Source organism: Phalangium opilio, unplaced genomic scaffold (genome assembly GCF_054372755.1).
Source record: "Phalangium opilio isolate 3A_F unplaced genomic scaffold, DU_Popi_V2 ptg000011l_1, whole genome shotgun sequence".
NCBI classification, from domain to species: Eukaryota; Metazoa; Arthropoda; class Arachnida; order Opiliones; family Phalangiidae; genus Phalangium; species Phalangium opilio.
The window spans coordinates 1004374-1027592 of NW_028324147.1; the positions used below are offsets into that span (position 1 = coordinate 1004374).

General features: G+C 34.8%; 5 protein-coding genes across 5 annotated transcripts in view; 4 read left to right on the forward strand and 1 right to left on the reverse strand.

The window, feature by feature from the left end:
- The first annotated feature begins 458 nt into the window (after positions 1-458).
- Positions 459-5464, forward strand: Abcd3 (ATP binding cassette subfamily D member Pmp70). Its single transcript, XM_089857552.1, has 14 exons — positions 459-732; positions 1311-1400; positions 2496-2547; positions 2645-2733; positions 2809-2878; positions 2949-2975; positions 3043-3113; positions 3192-3315; positions 3393-3732; positions 3808-3902; positions 3967-4431; positions 4515-4724; positions 4798-4959; positions 5028-5464. Exons 1-14 carry the CDS (start codon positions 623-625, stop codon positions 5103-5105), a joined length of 1983 nt encoding a protein of 660 aa, XP_089713678.1. The 5' UTR covers positions 459-622; the 3' UTR covers positions 5106-5464.
- Positions 5465-5943: 479 nt separating this feature from the next.
- Positions 5944-9916, forward strand: Calr (calreticulin). Its single transcript, XM_089857561.1, has 8 exons — positions 5944-6124; positions 7489-7593; positions 7664-7867; positions 7936-8030; positions 8089-8298; positions 8547-8897; positions 8970-9092; positions 9202-9916. Exons 1-8 carry the CDS (start codon positions 6025-6027, stop codon positions 9241-9243), a joined length of 1230 nt encoding a protein of 409 aa, XP_089713687.1. The 5' UTR covers positions 5944-6024; the 3' UTR covers positions 9244-9916.
- Positions 9917-10418: 502 nt separating this feature from the next.
- The window catches only part of Pgant6 (Polypeptide N-Acetylgalactosaminyltransferase 6), a 53183-nt gene continuing 40382 nt past the window's right edge, over positions 10419-23219 (forward strand). Inside the window, exon 1 of the mRNA XM_089857639.1 lies at positions 10419-10576. The gene's annotated coding sequence lies outside the window, so the exon portion shown is untranslated. The remainder of the gene's footprint in view (positions 10577-23219) is intronic.
- Positions 10750-13933, reverse strand: LOC149709704 (U3 small nucleolar RNA-associated protein 14 homolog A). Its single transcript, XM_089857611.1, has 12 exons — positions 13757-13933; positions 13600-13670; positions 13477-13538; positions 13271-13413; positions 13135-13212; positions 12875-13075; positions 12592-12810; positions 12444-12521; positions 11489-12372; positions 11309-11425; positions 11140-11242; positions 10750-11062 (listed from the first exon to the last, which is right to left on the reverse strand). The coding sequence occupies exons 1-12, from the start codon at positions 13823-13825 to the stop codon at positions 10787-10789; spliced, it is 2301 nt and encodes a 766-aa protein (XP_089713737.1). The 5' UTR covers positions 13826-13933; the 3' UTR covers positions 10750-10786.
- Positions 16374-19459, forward strand: LOC149709705 (uncharacterized). The gene is made up of 2 exons (XM_089857571.1): positions 16374-16465; positions 18853-19459. The coding sequence occupies exons 1-2, from the start codon at positions 16430-16432 to the stop codon at positions 19126-19128; spliced, it is 312 nt and encodes a 103-aa protein (XP_089713697.1). The 5' UTR covers positions 16374-16429; the 3' UTR covers positions 19129-19459.

The window sequence follows — 23219 nt, forward strand, 5'->3', positions numbered from 1 at the left end:
CCTCTGCTAGTTCGATGACATTCTGAAGCTTTTTGTGCAATAAAACACGTCAAAACACATATCTCATTAAAATTTCATATCATTTGGATCAATAGGACAGAAAATATGGCCAAAAAACCCACCATCTCCCATAGAACTTAATGTTAATTTTGGGTTCCTTCGAATTTCCCGACGATAGAGTAATGGCACCTACTTGCCTTTGACTGTATTAGCTCTATGGGCATTTAACACGGAGTGCCATTACTCTATAATAAAAAAAATGGCACTTTTTGTCCGATTGAACCTACTTCTATAGCTCGAGCAGCTGGAGCGTGGATCGAGTGGGCTATGCTTACGTAATATTACAAACACTTTAATATCATCGTTAGTCTTTGGGGCAAAGAAAAGGCGCGGGAGGGAAAAAATCATTTTGCTGTTACGTCGTGCATGCGGGCTACGATCTCAGCAGCGGCGAGGCGAGAGAGACAGACTGAGAAGACTCAAAGAGAGAGAGAGACCCGACGCGAGTTTAGGAGGAAGAAGTCGCGCCTTTTATTTTCGTTCTAAAAGAATGTGATGTTAGAATTGATTTAAAAATTATTCATTCATTCGTTATAAATATTTAAGTTTAATTAATTATATAATGGCGCCAATTTTAAGTAAATTAGCGTTACGTCATTCCGGCGTAGTCGCCGCATCGGTTGCTGTTGTTTATTACGTATCTACTATGAAACTAAAGAAGGATTTTAGAAGGTATTTAAATTTTATTTAAGCCTAACTATTAAAAAAATTTAATTGGGTTAAACTATGAATTAAAACGTTTTTGGGTCTTAACCAAATCAAGGTTCTTGGATTTTTTTCTTTAAATTATAGATAATAATTTTGATTAGATTACAGTACACTGTTAGAGGGATAGTTTTGAACACTTTTTAGTACGTGTATTTTAATTGTACTTTCGGTTAAAACTATGCCCTATAATTATTGAAAGTACAATTAAAACGCGCCTACTGTATCATCCACGGTGTCAACTCGTGAAAGAAAGAAAAAGCGTGTACATGACGTGACATGGTTTTTTTTTTCATTCTTGATAAATTTTGTTGGCGTTTAGCCAAAATTACGCAATATTTTGTTCATCTTATGATCATTTGAACTTTAAAAAAAAATACGTCTACTTTAACACGTGTACTGAAGATTATAATTAAGTTTAAAAGTTTATTACAATTTTTTAACCATGTGTCTTAAAATGGGTATAGACGATATTGCTATTATAATAAATGCGTTAGTAATTAATAAATTGTTTGAGTAATCAATCAAAATTTAACGTTTTATAGACAAAAGGTAATAGACGAAGTTGCTTGCGCTTATGATCAGCACAAAGATTCCAAAGAAGAACGTGTTCGGGTGGATAAAAATTTCTACAGGTAAATAACTTTTATAGAATTATTTTTTTTTATATTATCAGGAAATAATTTTGTACCTGTACCTTTTTCCTATTTGTTCAATTCAATTTAGTTAGTTTAAAAAAAATCCTCGAATTTTTAAATTTTCCTTATTGCAAAGAGGTTTCGTGTATTTTTGTGGGAAAAATATTTTGTAACCAGGAAATTTAAAATAATTTTCACGCATTTAAAAATTTCGAAAATGGCATTAAATCAAATTAAAATTTAATTAATTTTAATTTAAATAAAATTAAGACACGGCGGCTTGCCTTATATTTTGAAATATTTCAAGGATTTCCAAACAAAATGACACTTGAAAATTTATAGTGAAAAAAATAAAGTGCCCTATCATTAAAGGGACAGTGTCATGCATGACTCATGCGAGCAGTGAGAGCTAGAAGACGGCAAACATAACCCCTCCCCCCCCCTTTGAGCGTGAAAAGCTAATCTAAGCCTAACACACCATGAATACAGACTCTATAGGGGAGGGGGGAGGCATTTTCCAACTTATCGCTCATTACGTAATCGTAATGGATATTTTAAAGGGATAGTATCATGATACAATGAATTTAAAATAAATTTTTCATGAACACTTTCGTATCTAATCTAAATTTATTTAAAAATTACAATTATAGCATTTTTACTATAACGCGATATCTCGGGGAAAAAACCACTAACTTATTAATAGATCTTTGGTCTACAAAATAAAACTAACTTCAAATATTCAAAGTCCAAAAACAAATACTAGGTACAACTCGCCGATGTTATTTAATTTTTTTCTTTCCGGGAATTTAAACTTAATTTAAACATTATCATCTTACTTAAACTTTCCTGTTATCCTACAACCCTACTGGTACATTTTCACAATTCACGCTTGTATTATTAAACCTTATCATTTAAATTTTCGTTATGTCTGAGGTCAATTTATTCAACTTCCCTTATTTTTACGTTGTATTTTATAAAAGTAACGGCACCCCCTTGCCTTTGATCGCGTTAAACTCTACGAGTAGTTAACGTGGAGTGTCAATACTCTATAAATATAATGCCAATTTTCATTTTTGTTGTTTTTTCTTTCAGACAACTACGTCGTATAATAAGGATAATAATACCAGGAATATTTTCAGCTGAAGTAGATTAACAAATTATATAGACCCCTTAAATTACCCCCCCCCCCCTCATCCCCCCCTAAGATATCTAAATTGCGGTTTATTTCCTTATATTATTAGGTGTTTTATCTGGCGTTAGTCGCTGCTACCCTTATAGGAAGAACGAGATGCGATTTATGGATGATTAACAATGGAACTGTTATTGAGAGGTAACAACAAACGTAGTTACTTACCCCCTTCCCCCCCTTTTGACCCCGTTAACACCCATAATTACACCATAATAGAGCTATTATTACGAAGAATACAAAGTTGTTTGGGTCCTCTCTGGAAGCGTTTATCGTTAGAATGCCATTGGTCAGTTATAACATATTTAAAATTGTATTTAAAGTTATCGTCAAAAATGAATTAAATTTACTTATTTTAGGTTTCGTTTATCAACAATCTCTTGAAAGTAATTATAAATTTCCGTTAATTTTGTCGTAATTATTAATTATGTTAATTAATGTAATTAATTTCAGTTTGGTTTAAATGAACTTAAACTTCGTTTTCGAACAAACTTATCGCGATATTTATACGACAAATACATGGGGTACTTATATAATATAATTATAATGAATAATTCCAAATTTTCATGAAAAATCTAAATAAATTCATCTAAAACGTTTAGCGGTATTACATTCTACAAAATGAGCAACTTGGATTCTCGCATTTCAAACCCAGATCAATTACTAACTCAAGACGTCGAGAAATTTTGCAATTCTCTGACGGAACTCTACTCAAATTTAAGCAAAGTAATTATTAACTATTAGAATTTCCTTAATTATCTCCGCATCTTATTTATTGAAGCATTATTCTTAATTTTTTGTAGCCACTTTTAGATATAATTATTTACGTCCAAACATTATCTTCGTCTATTGGTCCTCAAGCTCCATCCATGATGATATTGTATTTATTAATCGCGGGGTCATTTTTAACTCGAATCAGGCGACCAGTTGGACGAATGACCGTTAACGAACAAAAATTAGAAGGCGAATATCGTTACGTTAATTCCAGATTAATTACGAATAGCGAAGAAATCGCCTTTTATCAAGGAGGTCAACGTGAACGATCCACTGTTGAACTTTCGTTCAATCGACTCGTTCAACATTTAAGAAATTCCTTCCAGTTTCAGTTTGGAATGGGATACGTTGATAACATCATTGCCAAGTGTAAGTGTAGTCAAGTGGACAGTGGTCAAGCGTGGAAAGGGGGAGATTAAATAACCTAATCTATTTAATTTTAAGACTGGGCGACTGTCGTTGGTTACACGTTAATTAGTAGACCATTCTTTAGTGATAATCATAAGCGATTGGGTGATCCTAGTAGCGACCGACTCGAAGTAATTAGTAATTAAACTAATTAGTAACTATTTATAACCGATTAATTAATGATTTTTCCCTCAGAATTATTATAGATCAGGTCGTATGTTAGTCAAACTAGCTGAAGCCATTGGACGATTGGTCCTAGCAGGAAGGGAACTGACCAGATTAGCCGGTTTTACGTCCAGAGTTTCGCAATTAGTTAACGTCTTAGATGATTTAAATAAAGGAAATTACACCAGGTCAACGGTGACCACTAAGGATAACGGTAGCTACAATAACTTAGGAAGGAAATTGGTCCCTGGGACCGGACGTATCATAACGCGGGATAATATCATCAGCTTTAATAAAGTTCCTTTGGTTACGCCCAACGGCGATGTCCTATTGGATGAAATGACCTTTGAAGTTCAATCGGGGGTCAATGTACTTGTTTGTGGTCCAAATGGATGCGGGAAAAGTTCGTTGTTTAGAATTTTGGGTGAACTTTGGCCCACGTTTGGAGGAACTCTTATCAAACCAGCCAAGGAGAAATTATTTTATATTCCACAAGTAATTATTATAGACTTAATTAATTAATTTTGGTCTATTTTTACAATTTTAATTAAAAATTATGTCTGTTCGTTTGTTCTTAGCGGCCTTATATGACTTTAGGGACATTAAGGGATCAAATAATTTACCCGGATAGTAAAGAGACAATGATTAAAAGAGGTTTCAACGATTCCAGTTTGGCCTATTTCTTGGAACAAGTTCAACTGTCGTATTTATTAGAAAGAGAAGGAGCTTGGGACGCCGTTCAAGATTGGATGGATGTTTTAAGCGGCGGAGAGAAGCAGAGAGTCGCTGTAAGTCTAATTGTTAATTTTCTGTTTCTATTTCTAATATTTCAGGGAATTAAACAACGAATTTTAATTGCAGATGGCGAGATTATTTTATCGCAAACCGCAATTCGCAATTTTAGACGAATGTACGAGCGCGGTTAGCGTAGATGTAGAAGGTTCCATGTATCAGTATTGTAAAGAAGCTGGAATTACGTTGTTTACCGTATCGCATCGAAAATCTCTATGGAAATATCACGAAGTATGGTTTAAAATTTGGGGTGGGCCTAATTTTGGGAAGTTTTCTATTTCTAATAATTATCGTTCCAGTATTATTTACAAATGGATGGAAGAGGAACGTTCGAGTTCAAAAGAATTGATCAAGATACGGAGGAATTCGGTTCTTGAAAATTATCTATGCAACAATAGTGATGATGTTAAGCCTTGGTCGCGTTTTTAAAGAACTCAGAACTGTTTTGGCTTATTTGTAATTTTTGATTCCAATTTGTTTTTGTTTGTTTTTTTAAATATACTTCATGAATCCCAAATTTAGAGATTTAGAATCAAATTTGGATGATGTTTAATAGGATGGTTATTATTACAAGTGTTTTTTTAGACTAATTTTTAGACCTAAACTTCAAAAAAAAAAATAAGTAAAGAAGCTACCTTTGTTTCTAATTTCTAAAATTTTAAAATTTGTTGAAGAAATGATATGAATTGTATTGGATGGCGATATTTTTCTAAATAAATGAGGTTTTTTGAAACGATTCGAATATTTTTTTGCATTACATTGTATAGTCCTATAATTTACAATATAAATATAAACTTAAGAGACGTTACTGACCAGTTAAGCCTTGGTTAGGTTGATTTCATTAGTAGAAAATCCATAGACGTTAAGCCACGCGTATTGTTTTCATCCCAGCCTTTAAAAATGTTGGTTTTTTTTTTCATATAAGTACGTCATTAGGCTTATAAAATGGCGTATTGTCTTCCTTCTCGCGAATATTGTCCTTTCAATAACGAAATTTAGGGTTAACAAACGTAAAAATAGGCTTAGCGATACCGACAATGTCATAAATTTAAATTTGACGCCAAATTCGGAATGGTTGTAGAATCAGCGTAGTTTTATTGGCGGTTGGAAACCGTCGTGGTGGCCCGCTATTGGTCGGTTTGTTGTTCAACTCGATCCAATGAGAGGGCTCCAGCTGTCATCTCACGTGGAAAGGCTTCTTGGGAGATAGGCGAGGGATTCGTACTCGTAGTGAAAGAACTGCCGACGGAGCCGCACTCTCTTCTTCATTTATCGGCTTTCATTCAATTTTTCCAAATGTTCGCGATGAAAGTATTTATTCTAATAACGTCTTTAATTTCGTTGGCTTTAACGGAAGAACCGAAAACCTATTTTAGGGAAGATTTCAGCGACGGAGGTACGTTATTTTAATTGTTTTACGGGCTAGCTTTTATTGATTAGATATTGACGAGTCGGTAAGCCTCGGCCCCGACCATCATCGTCAATGAATGATTCCGGGCATACGTCAGCGTTATGCCGTTCTGTTCTTCTGGGTGTAAAAGGGGGAGTGTATTATATCATAGAAAGCTACGTGATAAAAACCAAAGAGAAAGACCATGGCTGAAAAACCTGATAGGCCTACGTGTACTTAAAAAAAACCGGCCGGCTTTCTCGTCAATTACCAGCAAAATAAGGGGTTTGGGGTGTGCTTTTAGAATCAGAAAAATAGGCCTAAATGTTAGTATGATTTGTTTAATTATGAGACAAATTGTAAATCATTCTTGACAAGAATTACTTGAGGTAGATTGAGAACTACGCCTTCTTCTATAAGACAAAGGTTCCACGTTTTATTTAATCATCTTCATTGATATCAGTATGATAATTGTCAGTGATTTCTGATATCATATCTGTAACTTCTTTAAGTGTTTGCTATGCTGAATGCTGAATCATCATTCAGTATTTAGAAAGGGTCCAAAGCTAATTAAATTAACCCATTATCACTATCCATGAGGCCTTTTTTTTTTTAGAATATGCTTCCTTTAGCCTAGATATTACTTCCTTGTTGTACTTTGTTCCTTGCCTAACCTTAATTAGGTCTAATTAACTTACCCCATTAATTTAAATAAATTAATAACGCCAATAAATTGAGTATATAAATCATCCTACATTGCTATATAAATTATTACATTTAGCAACAACTTTTATTCTTCAATCATTTTGCCATTGTTAGACAATTGATTTATAAGGAACAGGTGCACCCTATCAAGGCCTAAACAGTAATGGCATCCCACCTTATCTCCCTATACAGCCTTATACACTTAAAACCATTCAACTGCCATTTATATATCAAAATACTTCAGCCCCTTATCAAGGGTTATAAATACTTAATACAAATGGCAGCCCATTTATTAGTTCCCTTATACTTTAAATGGTTAAAGGCTGGAGTGTGCCATTACTCTAAAAGACTTGGAATTTATCTGAAATATTAAAATTAAATATCATAAAAATATTTCGAAAAGCTTAAAGGGAATATAAACTGATTTATTATTTTTTTTGTTGTTGAATATATTTAGAGGTTATTCCCTTTAAAAATATATTAGGAAATGTTTTATGAATAGCAAACCAACCAAGCATATTTGGTTGAACTGGTATTATAGTAATTAATTTGTCCTTGAAGATTATTTCTGTTTCAAGTTTTATTATTTTCTTTTAAATATATGCCAAGGTACTCTATTCTTTTTTCTAATTTAACAAGTGTCTTTGTAATTTTGTTCTATATAGCCAAATGGGAAAATAGATGGGTACAATCACAACATCCCGGTAAAGAATGGGGGAAGTTGCAGCTAACAGCTGGCAAATTTTACGGTGATCCCGAGAAAGACAAGGGTATATATTAATCACATCATTGTACAACTTAGTTCACCTCTAAATCTTGGGGGAATTAAATTGAATATAGGTATCCAAACATCGGAAGATGCCAGATTTTATGGCGTTTCAGCCAAATTTGAGCCTTTTTCCAATGAGAATAAGCCTCTAGTGATACAATTTACTGTAAAACACGAACAGAATATAGACTGCGGTGGCGGTTACGTTAAACTGTTTGATTGTAGTTTAGATCAGTCTGATATGCACGGAGATTCACCTTATAATATTATGTTTGGTAAGATTTTAACCCCATACGTGTAAAAATATAGGCCATTTTTAGACCTAAGCAATTTTTCCTCTTAGGTCCTGATATATGTGGACCTGGCACAAAGAAAGTCCATGTTATTTTTAATTATAAAGGAAAAAATTTGCTCATTAATAAAGAAATTCGTTGCAAGGTATTTAACCTTGTTTTAACTACAATTAAGGGGTACTAATTGGTTTTTTTAATTTCAGGATGACGTTTATACTCATTTGTACACGTTAATAGTTAAGCCAGATAATACTTACGTTGTGAAAATCGACAATGAAAAAGTAGAAAGCGGCGAATTGGAAAAAGACTGGAGCTTCCTCCCACCCAAAACTATTAAGGATCCCGAAGCCAAAAAGCCTGATGATTGGGATGACAAACCTAAAATTGATGACCCAGAGGATAAGAAACCAGATGTAAGTATTATTAAGACCCCCCTTTCCCTTGAAAAAAATGACCACAATCTTTAAAGGAACCTAAATGACCCCTTTAGTCCAAGGTCAAACCTTTAATTGAAGACAAGGAATAGACATTTTTAACCCTCTATCCCTTGACCACAGACCTAAAATAGGTCTATTCCAAGATTGTACTTGAGCAAACCTATAATTGTAGTCCAGAAATAGACATTTTGTAACATTTCCTCAAATTTGTTACAAATTTGTAGGATTGGGACCAGCCAGAGTACATTCCCGACCCAGATGCGGCCAAACCAGAAGATTGGGATGATGAAATGGACGGAGAATGGGAACCACCGCAAATTAACAATCCAGCTTATAAGGGAGAATGGAAACCCAGACAAATAGATAACCCTAATTATAAAGGACCCTGGGTTCATCCTGAAATTCCCAATCCCGAATATACACCTGATGAAAACTTGTACCTCTATAAAGAAAATTGCGCCTTGGGTTTTGATTTATGGCAAGTTAAATCAGGGACAATATTCGATAACATCCTCTTAACTGACAGTGAAGAATACGCTGCTAAAGTTGGAGAAGAAACATGGGGTGCCAGTAAAGTAAGTAACGAAGACCGAGAGACGGGGAACCGTGATTTAATGACCAAAGATTTAATTAATCTGCTTCTTTAGGAGGCGGAAAGGAAGATGAAAGAGCAACAAGATGAAGATGAGAAGAAGAAAGATTCCGATAAAAAAGAAGCTAAAGAAGATGAAGAGGAGGAAGATGATGAAGATATTGTTGGCGGAACTGATGTAAGTTAGCTTTAGATTTTAACATTTGTACTCTTTAGGTTTTAAACCTCTAAGGAATGTACATCATCTTTGTCATCAAATTAATAAATGGGTTTAATTTATTTTGTAGGACGCTGATGATGATAAACACGATGAACACGAAGAGTTGTAGAGTCATTTTCACGGGAGTTTAGGCAGAAAAGTATTTGCTACCAGTTTGTATATTTTATGAAACAAACTTTTTCTTCATCTTTGTATGAATGGGTTGTATGGGTGCTTTTAAAATGGCGCCGATTCAATGTGGTTTTCGTCTAAAAAAAAAAAAAAAACAACAAACTAAACATAAAAAAGAAAAGAAAGAATTGTGTAGTTTTTTTTTTCTCTCAATCATTTGGAATAAAACTCTTTCACCTTTCATCCTTTATTAGCGCACTGATCTCTAAGATATGATCAAAATGAAACGGGAAATATCATTAATTTGAACTATTTAAGGTGACGGGGATTTTAAACTACTTTTTTGGAGGCCACACTGACCCACGGGGGGGACGGGGGGGGGAGCCTGAACTTAACGGGGAAAATTCCAATTAGAAAGTAATAATTTATCAAATATTGGTTTGGTTGTACATATATATTGCTATATAAGATTTTTCGACGTATTTTGTGCGTGAATAACTTCTTTTTTTCGAATTTAAATTTATTGGCCTGAAACTAACTATACAGATTGAATCTTAAAAACTATTAAGTGAATAAATAAAAACATGGAAAAAAATAGGCCTAGAATAAAAATGGGCTTGACATTTTGTAACTAAGTTAATAAAAAATTTGTTTAGAAAATTTAAAACTTATTTATTCGCTTATATTTTAATTTTTTAAATTAATAGTAGGAATTGGCTTAAATAAATTTAAATTTTATGTTGGTTTAGTAACTATGGACGCCTAGAACCATTGAGTTAAAAACCCAATTAACTATTTCACGCGCTTGTGTCGCCATCCTGGTGCAACTAAGGGAACTAAAAGAAAAGGCGGGAAATTTGACGTGATATAAGACCCAATTAACTATATACATTAAAGTCGGTATGAGGTCTTATCTAAGAGAGCTATCGCTCTCCTAGAATATCACGCGCTTGTGGCGCCATCCTGGTGCAACCAAGGGAACTAAAAGAAAAGGCGGGAAATTTAATACATGTATTTATACATTTCTTATCTAGGCTTCGAGATGGCGACACCATCGCGTGATAAACTTGGTAGCTGTCCAGTCCAGTCCTCCCGTCCCAATGTTTTCAAAAGTGTCCCCCTCAACTCAATGGCTAGAACTGAACTGATTAACTGAAACTATTGCTGCTGTCTTGTTTAAAATGGTTTATGAAGCATCGTTGCAGTTAGGTTCTCGCGATGCGTGATTAAAGTTAATTGAGATTTAATGTGGGTTAATTAACCGCGAATTTGTGATAAAATGGAACTATTGAAGTCATTTCTACCAGATTCAACACCGAAGCAGGAAATTTGTGAGTTTATTTAAGTTTTATTATGGGTTTGAAAGTACGCGAGGTTAAGCCTTGGTCATAACAAACCGGTTTGGGTCACTGCCAAGGTCACTGAATGCAAATTTAAACAAGGCCTAATTGAAAAATTCAACTCTAAATGACTTAAAAACTAAAAATAACCACTACACGTTAAGAACTGAGACAAAATAATCTTTATTATATACCAAATCATCATTTCTTGCGTTTTACATTTCTCGGTTTTGAATTAGACTTTCTTTTAACAAAAGTAATTTTATCTTCATCATTATTGTCATCAACCTTGGGGGTTTTCTTGACCATAAGCGCGTCACTATCAATTGGGTCGATAATTTTTCCCTTTTTAATCTCTACTTTGGGTTGAATGAAGTTATGGTAGGATGTTTCTGGGTTCCATGTTTTACCAATGGGCTGAGCCAAACTCCTTTCAAATTGCTCTACATTTGTGAAAGGATAAGGAAGCTCGGATATCTGGGGGATAGAAAATAAATAAGCCTTGGTTAGCTTGATATCAAGTCTGAAAGTACTTGGGTTCAATAAATAATTACCCTATGAATGGCAGCTTTTTGGGAATCAACACCTTCCTTGATAATTACATTTCCCAATGTTCCATCTTTCCTTGGCAAGGCTTTAGGAGGTTTTACTCTGAACCTGAAACAAACAAATTGAGGATGTTAATAAGGAAGGAATCATTGTTATGTAGGAAAACAGTTGTACCTCCGTTTCTTTTGCTTTGATACTTTAATCCCTATTCCACCCCATGCTCCCCAACCCGGGAGAAAGTTACTGATAGCCTTTGGTTTTCCATCATCGATGGCTTTAAGTTTCTCAGCTCTGAAGGATTAATTTAAAATTTAAAAAAATCTTAAAACTAAAAGAAAATTAATTTAAATTTACTTGAATTCTTCAAGGACATCATCATCAGCAAAGGCTTCTGAGATTGTCATTCTTCTTTTCTCTTCTTCATCTTCCTCATCCCCACTTTCATCTTGATCTTCCTCATCTTCATTCAGATCCTCAATTTGTTTTGGCATTTTCGATTTCAAATTTTTAGCTTTGACCATAACAAAGTTGGTAGGATCAACTTGAACTTTCTTTGGGTTTGTTGGAGTTTTCTCTTCATTATCAGCCTCTTTTAAGTCAGATGTCTTTGACACTGACTCCACAGGTTCATAATCTTCAAAGTCTTCCATCTTATCTTTTTTCTCTAAAGTTTCAGTGATCAATTCCTCATCCTGAACTTCATCTTCTTGTACATTTTGAGATGTAGTTTGAGTTTGTTCAACAACATTGACATCACTGGCTTTTCTTTTCCTATTTCTTATCCTTTTCCGAGTTTTTTTAGGCGTTTTTTCATCAACATGAAATATTTCTTCAATATCCAAGTCTTTAGTTTCAATAACTTTCTCATTTTTCTTCATCATATTCATAATCTCTTTAGATTTTTTATTTTCAACCAAAACTGAAACTGAAACTGGTTCAGGTTCATCATCGGAAGCTTCCTTCAGTTCAGATGATGATTTAGGTTTCTCCTTTTCCTTGGTAACTTTAGTAGCCTCAATTTTACTGATCTCAGTAGAGAATGGATCTTTGAACCATGGATTGTAAGAAGAGGGTATTAAAGTTTCTTCACCACCAGATTTGGCAGAATTGGTATCTGGCATTTCTTCAATTATGGTTTCCAAATGTTCATCTTCACTATCATCCGAATCTTCTATTATCAATCGTTTTTCCGTTAGTTTTTTACTTATTTCCAGTTGTTCTGATAATGCATCCCGACTCTAAAGGCAAAAATAATTGATATTAATTAGTTTAATTGCAATTAATTCACCGTAAACTGAAATATAAGTACATCTTTATTATATTTAGCTCTGAGAGCGTGCTGTTTGGCCCATTTTCCAGTGCTTTTATGCTTCAAACTCATTCTTTCCTGCAAAAGAGAATAATTATACTAATTAGTTTTAACACTATTTAAATTAGAATGTAAATATAAGTATCACCTCAATTCTAAGTCTGTCAATTTCAGCTAATTTCTCAGCTGCTTTTTCTGGTTCAGTTTTTTTAAGTTCTTCAAATTCTTTCATCTCTTTACGAATCCGTTCCTTCTTTAAAATTCTATGATAGCGTTTACTCTTTATTTTTTTCTGACGTCTGGCCTTGGCTTCTTGATAGGATAAAAGAGCTCTCATTTTACGTAGTTCATTCAGCCTTTCTTTGGCCTAAAATGAACAAAAATAGGTCAAATTTGATTAACAAAGATAATTTTTAGTTTTTACGCTTTACTTCTTCATAACTCATAGCTTTCAAGCATTTCTCCTCAGCTTCCGTCAATGGTTTATCTTCAGTTAACATATTCTCACTGTTGTTTAAAAGTTTGGCTACTTCTAACTCTAATGGAGTTTTAGGCTTAAATTTTGAAACTATGGATTTTGTGGGTTGGATTCTTAACTCAGCTTGTTTCAAGGGAAATTCCAGGTGATCCGCCTGAAATATTTACAAAAATTAGTCCATGACTTCATTTTTAAACTTGTGTATTCACTTACAAGTCGATTTGAAAGCACAATATTATCCCATTTGGAAACTTTTTCACCAACTTCTTGATAAGCAACACTCCTTTTAATCTAAAATTTACAAAGTTTGGATTATTTCAAAAAGTTTCAAACTTTTTGAATGACTTACTCTTTCAGCAGCAACTCTATGTAGAGGTGTAGGCAAAACTTTAGATTTTCTAGCTACTGAGCGGACTTGTTTCTTCAAATCTGTTGTGTTGGGTTGCTTCAATGTTGCCAAAAGTTCATGAACTTTGATTTTCTCGCCATTTCCTGCCATGATAAAAATTACTCTTAATTTAATAAGGTAGTTTTAATTAATTTTCAATTACAAACCTTCAATGGTATTGAACTCTGATATGGTCAAACTAGCTTCTGATCTGACTGTTTTGGCAGTTCTAAAATACACATAAACATTAATTTCACTTTAATAATGGATTAAATAACATTTAATCGCACCTCTTTTTTCCATCCATGGAAGAAATTGATGCCAGCAATTTTCCATGAATTCTTTCGTCAATTTCATCGTCCTTAATTAACAAAATACTTTAAATCAGAAACTACACAGACACTAAGCCTTGGCCGAAAGTTAAATACAGATCGTTTCCACACTTACATCACTGTTTTCTCCTCCGGATAAATTTGTTTCTTCTAAAAAATCACTATCTGACATCGTTTCAACCATAATTTAATATAAATTTACATTAAATTAATTATAACTAAATTGGATTATGATACGGAGAATGCGGTACACGTGTTGTATGAGGCGAATAAGCAGACGACGGGATATTTAAGTACCGGCGATGATGTTTAGCTCAATTTATCGTATCTCCGACTGTTCAAAAGACCAACCCTTCCCGTCTTCGACATAAAAATTTAGGGGCCTATGATAGAGCTGTATATTCATAGTTATATAGATTCATGGTAGGTGTAAAATGTTGCGTGGTGTTGAATTCTCATTATAATACACTGTAACGGCGGGGAAAACCACGTGGGCTTATATTTAATTTTGTCGCCTACCACTTTTATTCATGGACGCGTAAGATTTAGACTGACGTTGCTATAAACCTTTGTACTAAATTTACAATAAGTTTGCTAATTTTATTTGTAAACTCCGAGTCCCAAAATCCCTTCCGAAATAATTTCTCACTCGGTTGTTCTCCCCATGGGGCATACGTGGGAACATTAGTATTCCGCATTTCGCCAGTTTTCCGGAGAAATTTCGACTGTTTTCGGAGCTTTTCGTGGCTTTGGGGATTAACGAGGCCCCAAATTACCAAACCCGACCAGCTTAGTGTAGGAGGGGGGGGGGGTCCTACGTAACGTTTTGAATGTATCGCTACACCATCGTTGGTACGCTGGCTATCGCTAGAGAGAACAGTTTCGTCCCAATCTTAATCTTTTCGCAATGTAATAAAGACATTTCAAACAAGTCGTCCCTTTGAAACTTAATTTATTCCCGCCTGAATCTGTAGAAACGCGCTTTTAACTATGACCACCATCAATACCGACTCAATAAAACCACCTCTGTTTTACCTTACAGGCGATAAAAAAGTCCCGTTCTAATATAAAATCGTAAATGATAATTGGGGGGGGGGGGATATATTCTTTTATCGGATTGAAGGTATCCAATCGGAAATTTGGTCCCATCCCAAAATAAATTGTTGAGGGTCCGAAGAAATGTTTGAAGATCTGAAATCTTTATTATTTTTTTTTATTGGCGCCTCAAAACAAGGCTTAGATTAAATCTCTTCCAGACTATTCCGCGTTTCGGGTTTTACGCTTGGTTTTTTTTCCTTCTAATTCTTCTCTCTGAGTCAGGAAAAGTTTTCCACGAAACCAATTCCAATTAGTGATCTTGGAAAAAGAGATCCCTCGCTCCCCTCCCGCTTTTCGGATTAAGGCGCTAATCGATGAGACAGCTTGCTTCAAAGTTTTTCCTTCCATAATAAAGGAGAAAACAAGTGAAAAAAATAAACAAAGAATTACCGCTCCTTGGGAAGTTTGGGGTTGGACCTACTAACTCTATATTCACTTTTAATTTCAAAAGTTTTACTTATAAAACCCTGTACTTTTTGTACTTATTGCTCGTGAAATCTTATTTTTCCGGAGACTCGTCGGAGAACTTTCCCTTCATTTTGAGTTAATATTAATGTCGCAAAATACGAGGTTGTCTAATTGCAAGCTCTAATTACGAGGTTGTTGTACCTTTCGTCAGTGTACGTGTCTTTGTCACCCACCTGCACCTGGTCGTTATATTCGCTTATTTTTTGCAAAATATCGACGTGAAATCGCGTTTATTTGTCGAGAGTCAAAGCAACTGAAAACATGTTGAAGATCACCTTTCTATCGCTACTAGTATTCTTAAGTTACGTATCCTCGGGAAAGAGCGAGAAGGTCAACTTGACCGTAGTAGACGAGGATAATAATAGTAAGAAACAGCAATTTGAAAACGTCGATCTCAATACTCGAGTAGAAGAGCTAAAGGTTATGATTGAAAAGAAAACGGGTGTTCCTAAAGATGATCAGTTTCTGTTTTATGGTTTTGACGAACTAAATGATAATTTCAAACTGTCCCGTTATGGTGTTAGAAACGGCGACGAGTTAACATTGAACGTCATTAATTAGAAAGTTTGACAACTGTATTGAAATAAAGAAAGATTGTCAAGTTTGTCATTTTTGTCAAAGATTTTAACACGTTTCTTACGAAGCCTACGAGGAAGGCGAAACTGCGCTCTCTGTCGATACAATAAAGGTCGATATGCCGCGCGCACCTGTAAGAGCACTTTCCCTTCATTTTGGGGGTACAAGTATGAGGTTGTCTAATTATTACGGTGATTTTCAATCCACAAAAAGGGCCCGCAAATTATAGTTACGACTATTTTAAGAAAAAGCGTTCCAAAATAGGGCTACTGGCCCCTAGAACTGGTTCATCATTTCAAGTTAGTTTTAATTATAAATAGTGAATTTATTAATGTAATATCATCGTAAATAGATTAGGCAAAATATGAGAATGTCTAATTGCAACCTCTAATTACGAGGTTGTACCTTATCGGAATTCCACCATGGTCCCAAGATAGGACAGTTGTTTGTTTCTAAGGGCTAACCATAGGTCGGGTTGTTGTGGGAGAACTTAAACCTCGGCTCTTTGTCACACGATGAAGTGTTGTTTTTATTCATTTTGTACTTTGTAATCCTTATCTTGTAAATCAAAGTCCTGACTGACTAACTCTAAAGGCCAACGTGAAAACGCGTCATTCATTTGTCGAGAGTCAAAGCTACTGGAAACATGTTGAAGATCACTTCGCTGTCGCTACTGGTATTCTTAAAGGAAAAGTTCAGGGTACCTAACATTAGGCCTCAAATTAACGGCCACGTTTAGAATATATCGAAATGATTGATAAAAAAATTATAATTTCCCTAATTACGATTAAAATCCAATTAATTAACCCAAAAATTGAAGAGAGCAGCCGCGCCATTTTTTAAAGTCACGTGATAAACTCGCACACACGCCGTTATTGGCCAAATGGCTAGCGAATAGGAAAGTTAGATTTCTCTACTGCAGACGACCATATTTATTGATATATTCAAGGTTGACTTTCAGCATAGCCCACTAGATCACGCGCATCACGACGCAAGCTGCTCGCGCTATAGAAGCCCGTTCAATCGGCCAAAAAGTGCAACTTTTTGGATTCTTGGCGAGAAATTCGAAGTCAGCGAAAATTAACATTAAGTTCAATGGGATGAGGTAGGTTTTTTGGCCAGATCCTCTGTCCTATTAATCGAAATGACCTGAAATTTCAATGAGACGTGTGTTTTGACGTATTTTATTAATCTTAGAAGGATTCAAGCTTCTAGAGTGGATAGTTTTTTTAAAAAAAAATATTTTCATAGCCGATATGATGGGTTCAGTGCTAAGACTGAATATATCTTCAGATCTACTGGTCCAAATGTCCTGAAATCTTAATGAGAGGTGTGTTACAATCGTTTCTATTATATTTAAAAGGATTCAAGCTTTTAGAGTGGATAATTATTTCAATAGAAATTAATTTCTTATGTCATAATTGTAAATTAAGAACTTAATGCACTATATCTTTGGATCTACTGGCCCAAATGTCCTGAAAATTTAATGAGAGGTGTGTTAAAATAATTTAACTTTCACTCCCTTTCTAAGATTAAACGTATTGCTTAAACATTACGCTAAAAATCTTAGAATTAAACAAAATTAAAACACACCTAGTTCAGAAGAACCCCTGTTATTCTGCCAAAAGCACTTTATTATGTAAACGCAATTTTAGTTCAAAAATGTATTTATGGCAAATATCACATATTTTACAAAAACCAAAAATTAAGCATAGAAAAATCATGATTAAGAAACTAACTGAAAAGGGTTGGTGAAAAGTATCATAATACCAGTTGTAGTTGGTAAAAAACAAAGATTTAGTGGAGAGATAGTTTTAAATTATAATTAATTGTCAAAGAGGTCCAAGAAGAAAAAGCTTTCTCGCAGCGATCCTATGCTTGTTCAAAGACATTCTGAAGCTTCTTGAGTGGTGCTTGATCTTAGTTTTGAAGCTTTGTTTTAGCATTTGTCAACTTTTCTTATTTTGACGATATACTTTATATTTTAATCGATTAATCTTTTAAATGCCCCGCCCAACAAGTAAGGATAACAATTAAAAATCGCCAAGGGTTTTCGAGACATCTGCCCCTCTGCATGTTTACAAATCATAGGAAATTGGTTCAAGAGGTCTATGATTTATAATCTATTAATCCCCAAAAGGCAAGTTTTGGACAAGTAGAATGGGGCTGGTTTTTTTTTATCGCGGAAAAAGGTTGTAAGTACTTAATTTACAATTGTGACATGGGATATTAATTTTTTTTAAATATAATCGATTGTAACATACCTCTAATTAAATTTTCGGGACATTTGGGCCATTAGATCCAAAGATATAGTGCAATAAGTACTTAGTTTAAAATTATGACATTGGAACTAAATTTTTATTAAAATAATTATCCACTATTAAAGCTTGAATCCTTTTTAATATAATATAATAGATTGTAACACACCTCTCATTAAAATTTCAGGACATTTGGACCAGTAGATCTGAAGATATATTTAGTCTTAGCACTGAACCCATCATTTTGGCTATGAAGATAATTTTTTTAAAAAACCTATCCACTCTAGAAGCTTGAATCCCTTTTAGAATAATAAAACACGTCAAAAGACACGTCTAATTAAAATTTCAGGTAATTTCAATCAATAGGACAGAGGATCTGGCCAAAAAACCTACCTCCTCCCATAGAACTTAATGTTAGTTTTCGCTGACTTCGAATTTCCCGCCAAGAACCCAAAAGTTGCACTTTTTGGCCGATTGAACGGGCTTCTATAGCGCGAGCAGCTTACGTCGTGATGCGCGTGATCGAGTGCTCTATGCTGAAAGTCAACCTTGAATATATCAATAAATATCGTCGTCTGCAGTAGAGAAATCTAACTTTCCTATTCGCTAGCCATTTGGCCAATAACGGCGTGTGTGCGAGTTTATCACGTGACTTTAAAAAATGGCGCGGCTGCTCTATTCAATTTTTGGGTCAATTAATTGGATTTTAATCGTAATTTGGGAAATTATAATTTTTTTATCAATCATTTCGATATCTTCTAAACGAGGCCGTTAATTTAAGGTCTAATGTTAGGTACCCTGAACTTTTCCTTTAAGCTACGTTTCCTCGGGAAAGTGCGAGAAGGTAAACTTTACCGTAACATACTTCGATGATTATGGTGATTCTGATCGGGAACTGCGATTTGAAAACGTCGATCTCGATACTAAAGTAAAAGAGCTCAAGGTTAGGATTGCTGAGAAAACGGATTTTGCTGAAAATACTATAATACTGTTCTATGAAGGTAACGAGCTAAGCGATCAATACACGCTTTCCGATTATGAAGTTGTAAATGGCGCCGAGATTACTCTTAGTACCGAAGAACAATAAAATATGACAATATCCCAAGATAGGACTGCTGTTTGTTTCTACTGGCTGACCATAGGTCGGGTTGTTACGGGAGAACTTAAACCTCGGCTCTTTGTCACACGATGAAGTATTTTTTTTTTAATTTAATTAAAATTTTCCTTCGTGACATAAATCAGAATATCAAAACGTATGTACGCCTGTATTCATTTTGTAATTTGTAATCCTTATATTGTATCTCAAAGTCCTGACTGACTAACTGATAATCAACTCGCAGCCGCGCGTTTCAACATATTTCTTTAATATTTAGTATACAGTTAAAACTGTTGCGAAATATTCAAGTATAAATTAAAAACAGAGCGGGTGGTTCTTTTGTCACGCGATTATCTTTCTGTTAAATTAAAAATTTCTTATGTTGTAACCGTAAAGTTGGCTTCTTTGTTACAATGTAAACGTATATTTTAACAAAACTGTACTCGTTTTAAAATTTTCAAGCTTTATCAAGTATATATGTAAAACAGAGAAAGTGGGGATCTTATATAAGAGGGGATGGGAAAAGCAGGGGATGCGCGAGCGAGGAAATTAAGATTATAATCATCTCAAGTTCATTCAATAAAATTAATCCGAGAACTCAAGAAACGAATTCCTTTCAAAGTATATAGTCTATGTTTAAAGGTAGGGTGCGAGTAAATGAGATCTATTTCATCGAACTCGACTTCTTTGCCACGCTCTTTTGTTTCTGATTCCATCTCACGCTTCTGCACCATCGTTTTTAACATTATATACTCTTGTTGTTACTCTTTCAATCTTGCGCGTACCCTTTGTGAATTTACGGGACGTTGCAACTTGGCGCCCACGCCTGGTAGTTACATTCGCTGTTTTTCAAAAAGGCCAACGTGAAAAGGCGACATTCATTTGTCGAGAGTCAAAGTTACTGGAAACATGTTGAAGATCACGGTGCTATCGCTACTAGTATTCTTAAGCTACGTTTCCTCGGGAATGTGTGAGAAGGTAAACTTTACCGTATCATACTTCGATGATTATGGTGATTCTGATCGGGAACTGCGATTTGAAAACGTCGATCTCGATACTAAAGTAAAAGAGCTAAAGATTATGATTGCTGAGAAAACGGGTTTTGCTGAAAATACTCTAACACTGCACTATAACAGTGATCCTCTAAGAGATCAATACACGCTGAACGATTTTAACATTGAAAACGGCGCCGAGATTACTCTTAGTACCGAAGAAGAATAAAATATGACAATTGTATAATACCTAATGAAATAAATAAAGATTGTCAAGGAACTATTTTCAAGTTTGTCATTTTTTCCACAAGATTTTGACAAATTTCTTATATAAAGCCTATGAGGATGGCGAATCTCGATACACTAATTTTTTTGTGTACAATTATGAGGTTGTCTAATTAAGGCAAATTTCAATCTACAAAACGAGCCCTCAAACTAATCATTTTAAGCACCCAAAAACAATAGTTTTAAGAAAAAGCGTTCCATATTAGAGCGGTTCCGAGATAGGCAACTGGCCCCTAGAACGTGTTAATTATTTCAAGTTAGTTTTAATTATATATAAAGAATTGATTTATATAATATAAATAGATAATTTAACTAAGAATAACCGAAAGAATTAGGTAATTAAAACGAAATTACAAAAAGGATAGGCCTAAACTAGTTCCGATTTCCGAACTTCCGATGTGGAAATTGCAATAAAAACGATGGAGAAAGCGGTACTACATCGGGAAATGTCGGGATTTCCCGTGGGCTAATACGAGGATGAGGATCAGCGAGAGGGGGAATCCCCCACGAACTTCGAAATGAATGGCAATAACCCCCCTCCCCATCCTTTTTTCGTTTTATAACGCCGTGTCAAACAGACATTCGAGATTAAGAAAACCTTCAATATCAAAACTCTCTAGGGAAATTCTCCTAAACGCTTCCGCCTCCAGGCAAGATAACTTCTACAACGCTAAATCATCTTTTAAAGTCAATAGGTTCCAAGCTACGCGCCATTCCCTTAACTCTATCTTCGAAATGGTCTTAGAACAAGGGGACCCTATCTTTAAACAACGCTGACATTTCAAGTTGAAGGCAGCAGCGAGATACGAACGTTTCTCTGGAGCTTCCCATCCTCGACTCCATCTCTAGCTGGAAATAGTTGAGTCTATGTCCTGGATGGATGGTCAGCTATATTTGACCTTCTTCTTCTCGTGGTGGTGGTTTCCTTAGTGGTGGCTTTGCTTATACTTGGTCAGAGGGGGGCTGGGTGGGGGCGCGTGTCAAATTCGTAGATTGCAACGGAAGATACTGGAAAATGGTATAGACCAATAAAATGGCGCTAGGACGAACCATCATAAGTTTATATAAGATATGTCCCCATAAGTATGACACTACCTATACTTCTTAATGCTAGAGACCATTAATAGAGTCAGTTGAAGGATAGAAGTTATAAGATTCGCTAGGACTATAGGGTGGTCCTCGCGTAGTGCTAATAATATTAATCTGACAGATGTATCATTCGAATCGTGGGAAAAATGAGTTCAAAATACACGCCGAAGCTGATAATGTTTTTTTTTAATAAAAAAGTTAAAATTCCATAAATTTAGTTGACCCTTCCAAATAAAAAATTGGATAATTTTCAAATTGAAGGTGGACGGTCCACCCTGAATGAAATATTACTCGGAATTTAAGCAAAGGGAAAGGACACGCTGAACTCGCGACCAATGAGCGACTAAACCAACTGACTTAGAAATGAGGACATTTTTTAAGGGGGGGGGGAGTCGAAGTAAAAACGTTATCTCTCACTTTTTCTCTGTCGCCTTTGGGTGGATGTCAGCGTAATCTTTCATTTTTATTATCAACGTAAAAGTTAAGGGAATAAACTCGGTTCCACCGTGCTATAATCTTGATTTTTATTCCGCTTTTTTCCTGACAAGCGGTACCGTTACAGTACTATATATATGGACGCCCCCTCTCCCCCTTTTTAGTTCCTAAACGTCATCTTTTGCAACTTGAAACATTTTTCAACTTTTTGTCAGCAAAAATACTTTCCAAATGTAGGCATTGGTCTGTTAGGTTCAATCATAAGTAATACCATAAGATATCTTCAATAAGTTTGTAAGTTTTACTTCAAAGTTCGAAGGAAATTAAAAGATCCTTATTTAATTGCACCGAGCTTAAGCTTCTTACCGGAAGACCACCGGAAGTAAAAAAAAAAAAAAAAAACATAGTCCAGGCTGTAAAGGTTTGATGCCCACCCAGTGTGAGGGGTCTTGCGTTTTGCGAGCCAGCGCCTATAGGGTATTTAGTCTTCAACCCCCATTTTAATTAAAGTCTGTAATAACTTTTCCCGTACGCGACCGCTCTCACTGTACTTCTTTTAATTAACGATGGGAACATTTGCAACTGAGACACGTACCATAGAAACCAACCGACTAATTCCTAAAATGAAGTTGAGACAACCAACCCCCGTACCGACCGAGAACTTAAGTATTTAGATGGAAATTTAATTACTTAAGCCTTTTATTCCTTTGTTGTTGTTGTTATTTCTGAAAGTTTTTATTTTTAAGCTGTACGAAATCGCGGAGGATTTTTTAAAAAAAATATTACTTCACTCCATCGGAGAAATCGTGCAGCAACTTGGATACTTTAGAATTTTAAGAACAAAATATTTCTTTTGTTTCAGTTTCTTTGGGGGGGGGGGGCTCATGACGTAATAACCAAAATTATCATATAACCGGATATCTTATCTCTTCTTTAAACCGCCTTTTCGTCTTTCTTTCTTTGTATACCAATCTCTATTGTCTGAAACAATAAATAGGTGAAGGACAATAAGTCAAAGATGTTTATTTCCAAATTTTCGTCAAGGTATTATTTAAATTTAAATAATTAAATAGCTCTTAATGTGTTAAATTTTTAAAACAGGATTAAATTAATTTAGAATAAAACTTCCGAGTACTTCACCGTTGCATTTTATTTCTTTTTAATCTCTTTTAATCCGATTTTAATCTAATTAAGGTCTTTCTAAAATTACTCTTCTTTTTTGAACCCCCCCCCCCTGAATTTATTCATTTGTTTCATTAATTTTAAAATCTTTCATCATAT

Coding starts and splice junctions, on each gene's coding strand:
- Abcd3 (XM_089857552.1), top strand. CDS start 623: ATGGCGCCAATTTTAAGTAAATTAGCGTTACGTCATTCCGGCGTAGTC. Junction 3,733..3,807: donor TGATAACATCATTGCCAAGT/GTAAGTGTAGTC, acceptor TTTAATTTTAAG/ACTGGGCGACTGTCGTTGGT. Junction 3,903..3,966: donor CTAGTAGCGACCGACTCGAA/GTAATTAGTAAT, acceptor TTTTTCCCTCAG/AATTATTATAGATCAGGTCG.
- LOC149709705 (XM_089857571.1), top strand. CDS start 16,430: ATGTTGAAGATCACTTCGCTGTCGCTACTGGTATTC. Junction 16,466..18,852: donor CGCTGTCGCTACTGGTATTC/TTAAAGGAAAAG, acceptor TGAACTTTTCCT/TTAAGCTACGTTTCCTCGGG.
- Calr (XM_089857561.1), top strand. CDS start 6,025: ATGTTCGCGATGAAAGTATTTATTCTAATAACGTCTTTAATTTCGTTG. Junction 6,125..7,488: donor GGAAGATTTCAGCGACGGAG/GTACGTTATTTT, acceptor TGTTCTATATAG/CCAAATGGGAAAATAGATGG. Junction 7,868..7,935: donor ACCTTATAATATTATGTTTG/GTAAGATTTTAA, acceptor TTTTCCTCTTAG/GTCCTGATATATGTGGACCT.
- LOC149709704 (XM_089857611.1), bottom strand. CDS start 13,825: ATGGTTGAAACGATGTCAGATAGTGATTTTTTAGAAGAAACAAATTTA. Junction 13,076..13,134: donor TTGTGCTTTCAAATCGACTT/GTAAGTGAATAC, acceptor TAAATATTTCAG/GCGGATCACCTGGAATTTCC. Junction 12,522..12,591: donor TTGACAGACTTAGAATTGAG/GTGATACTTATA, acceptor TCTCTTTTGCAG/GAAAGAATGAGTTTGAAGCA.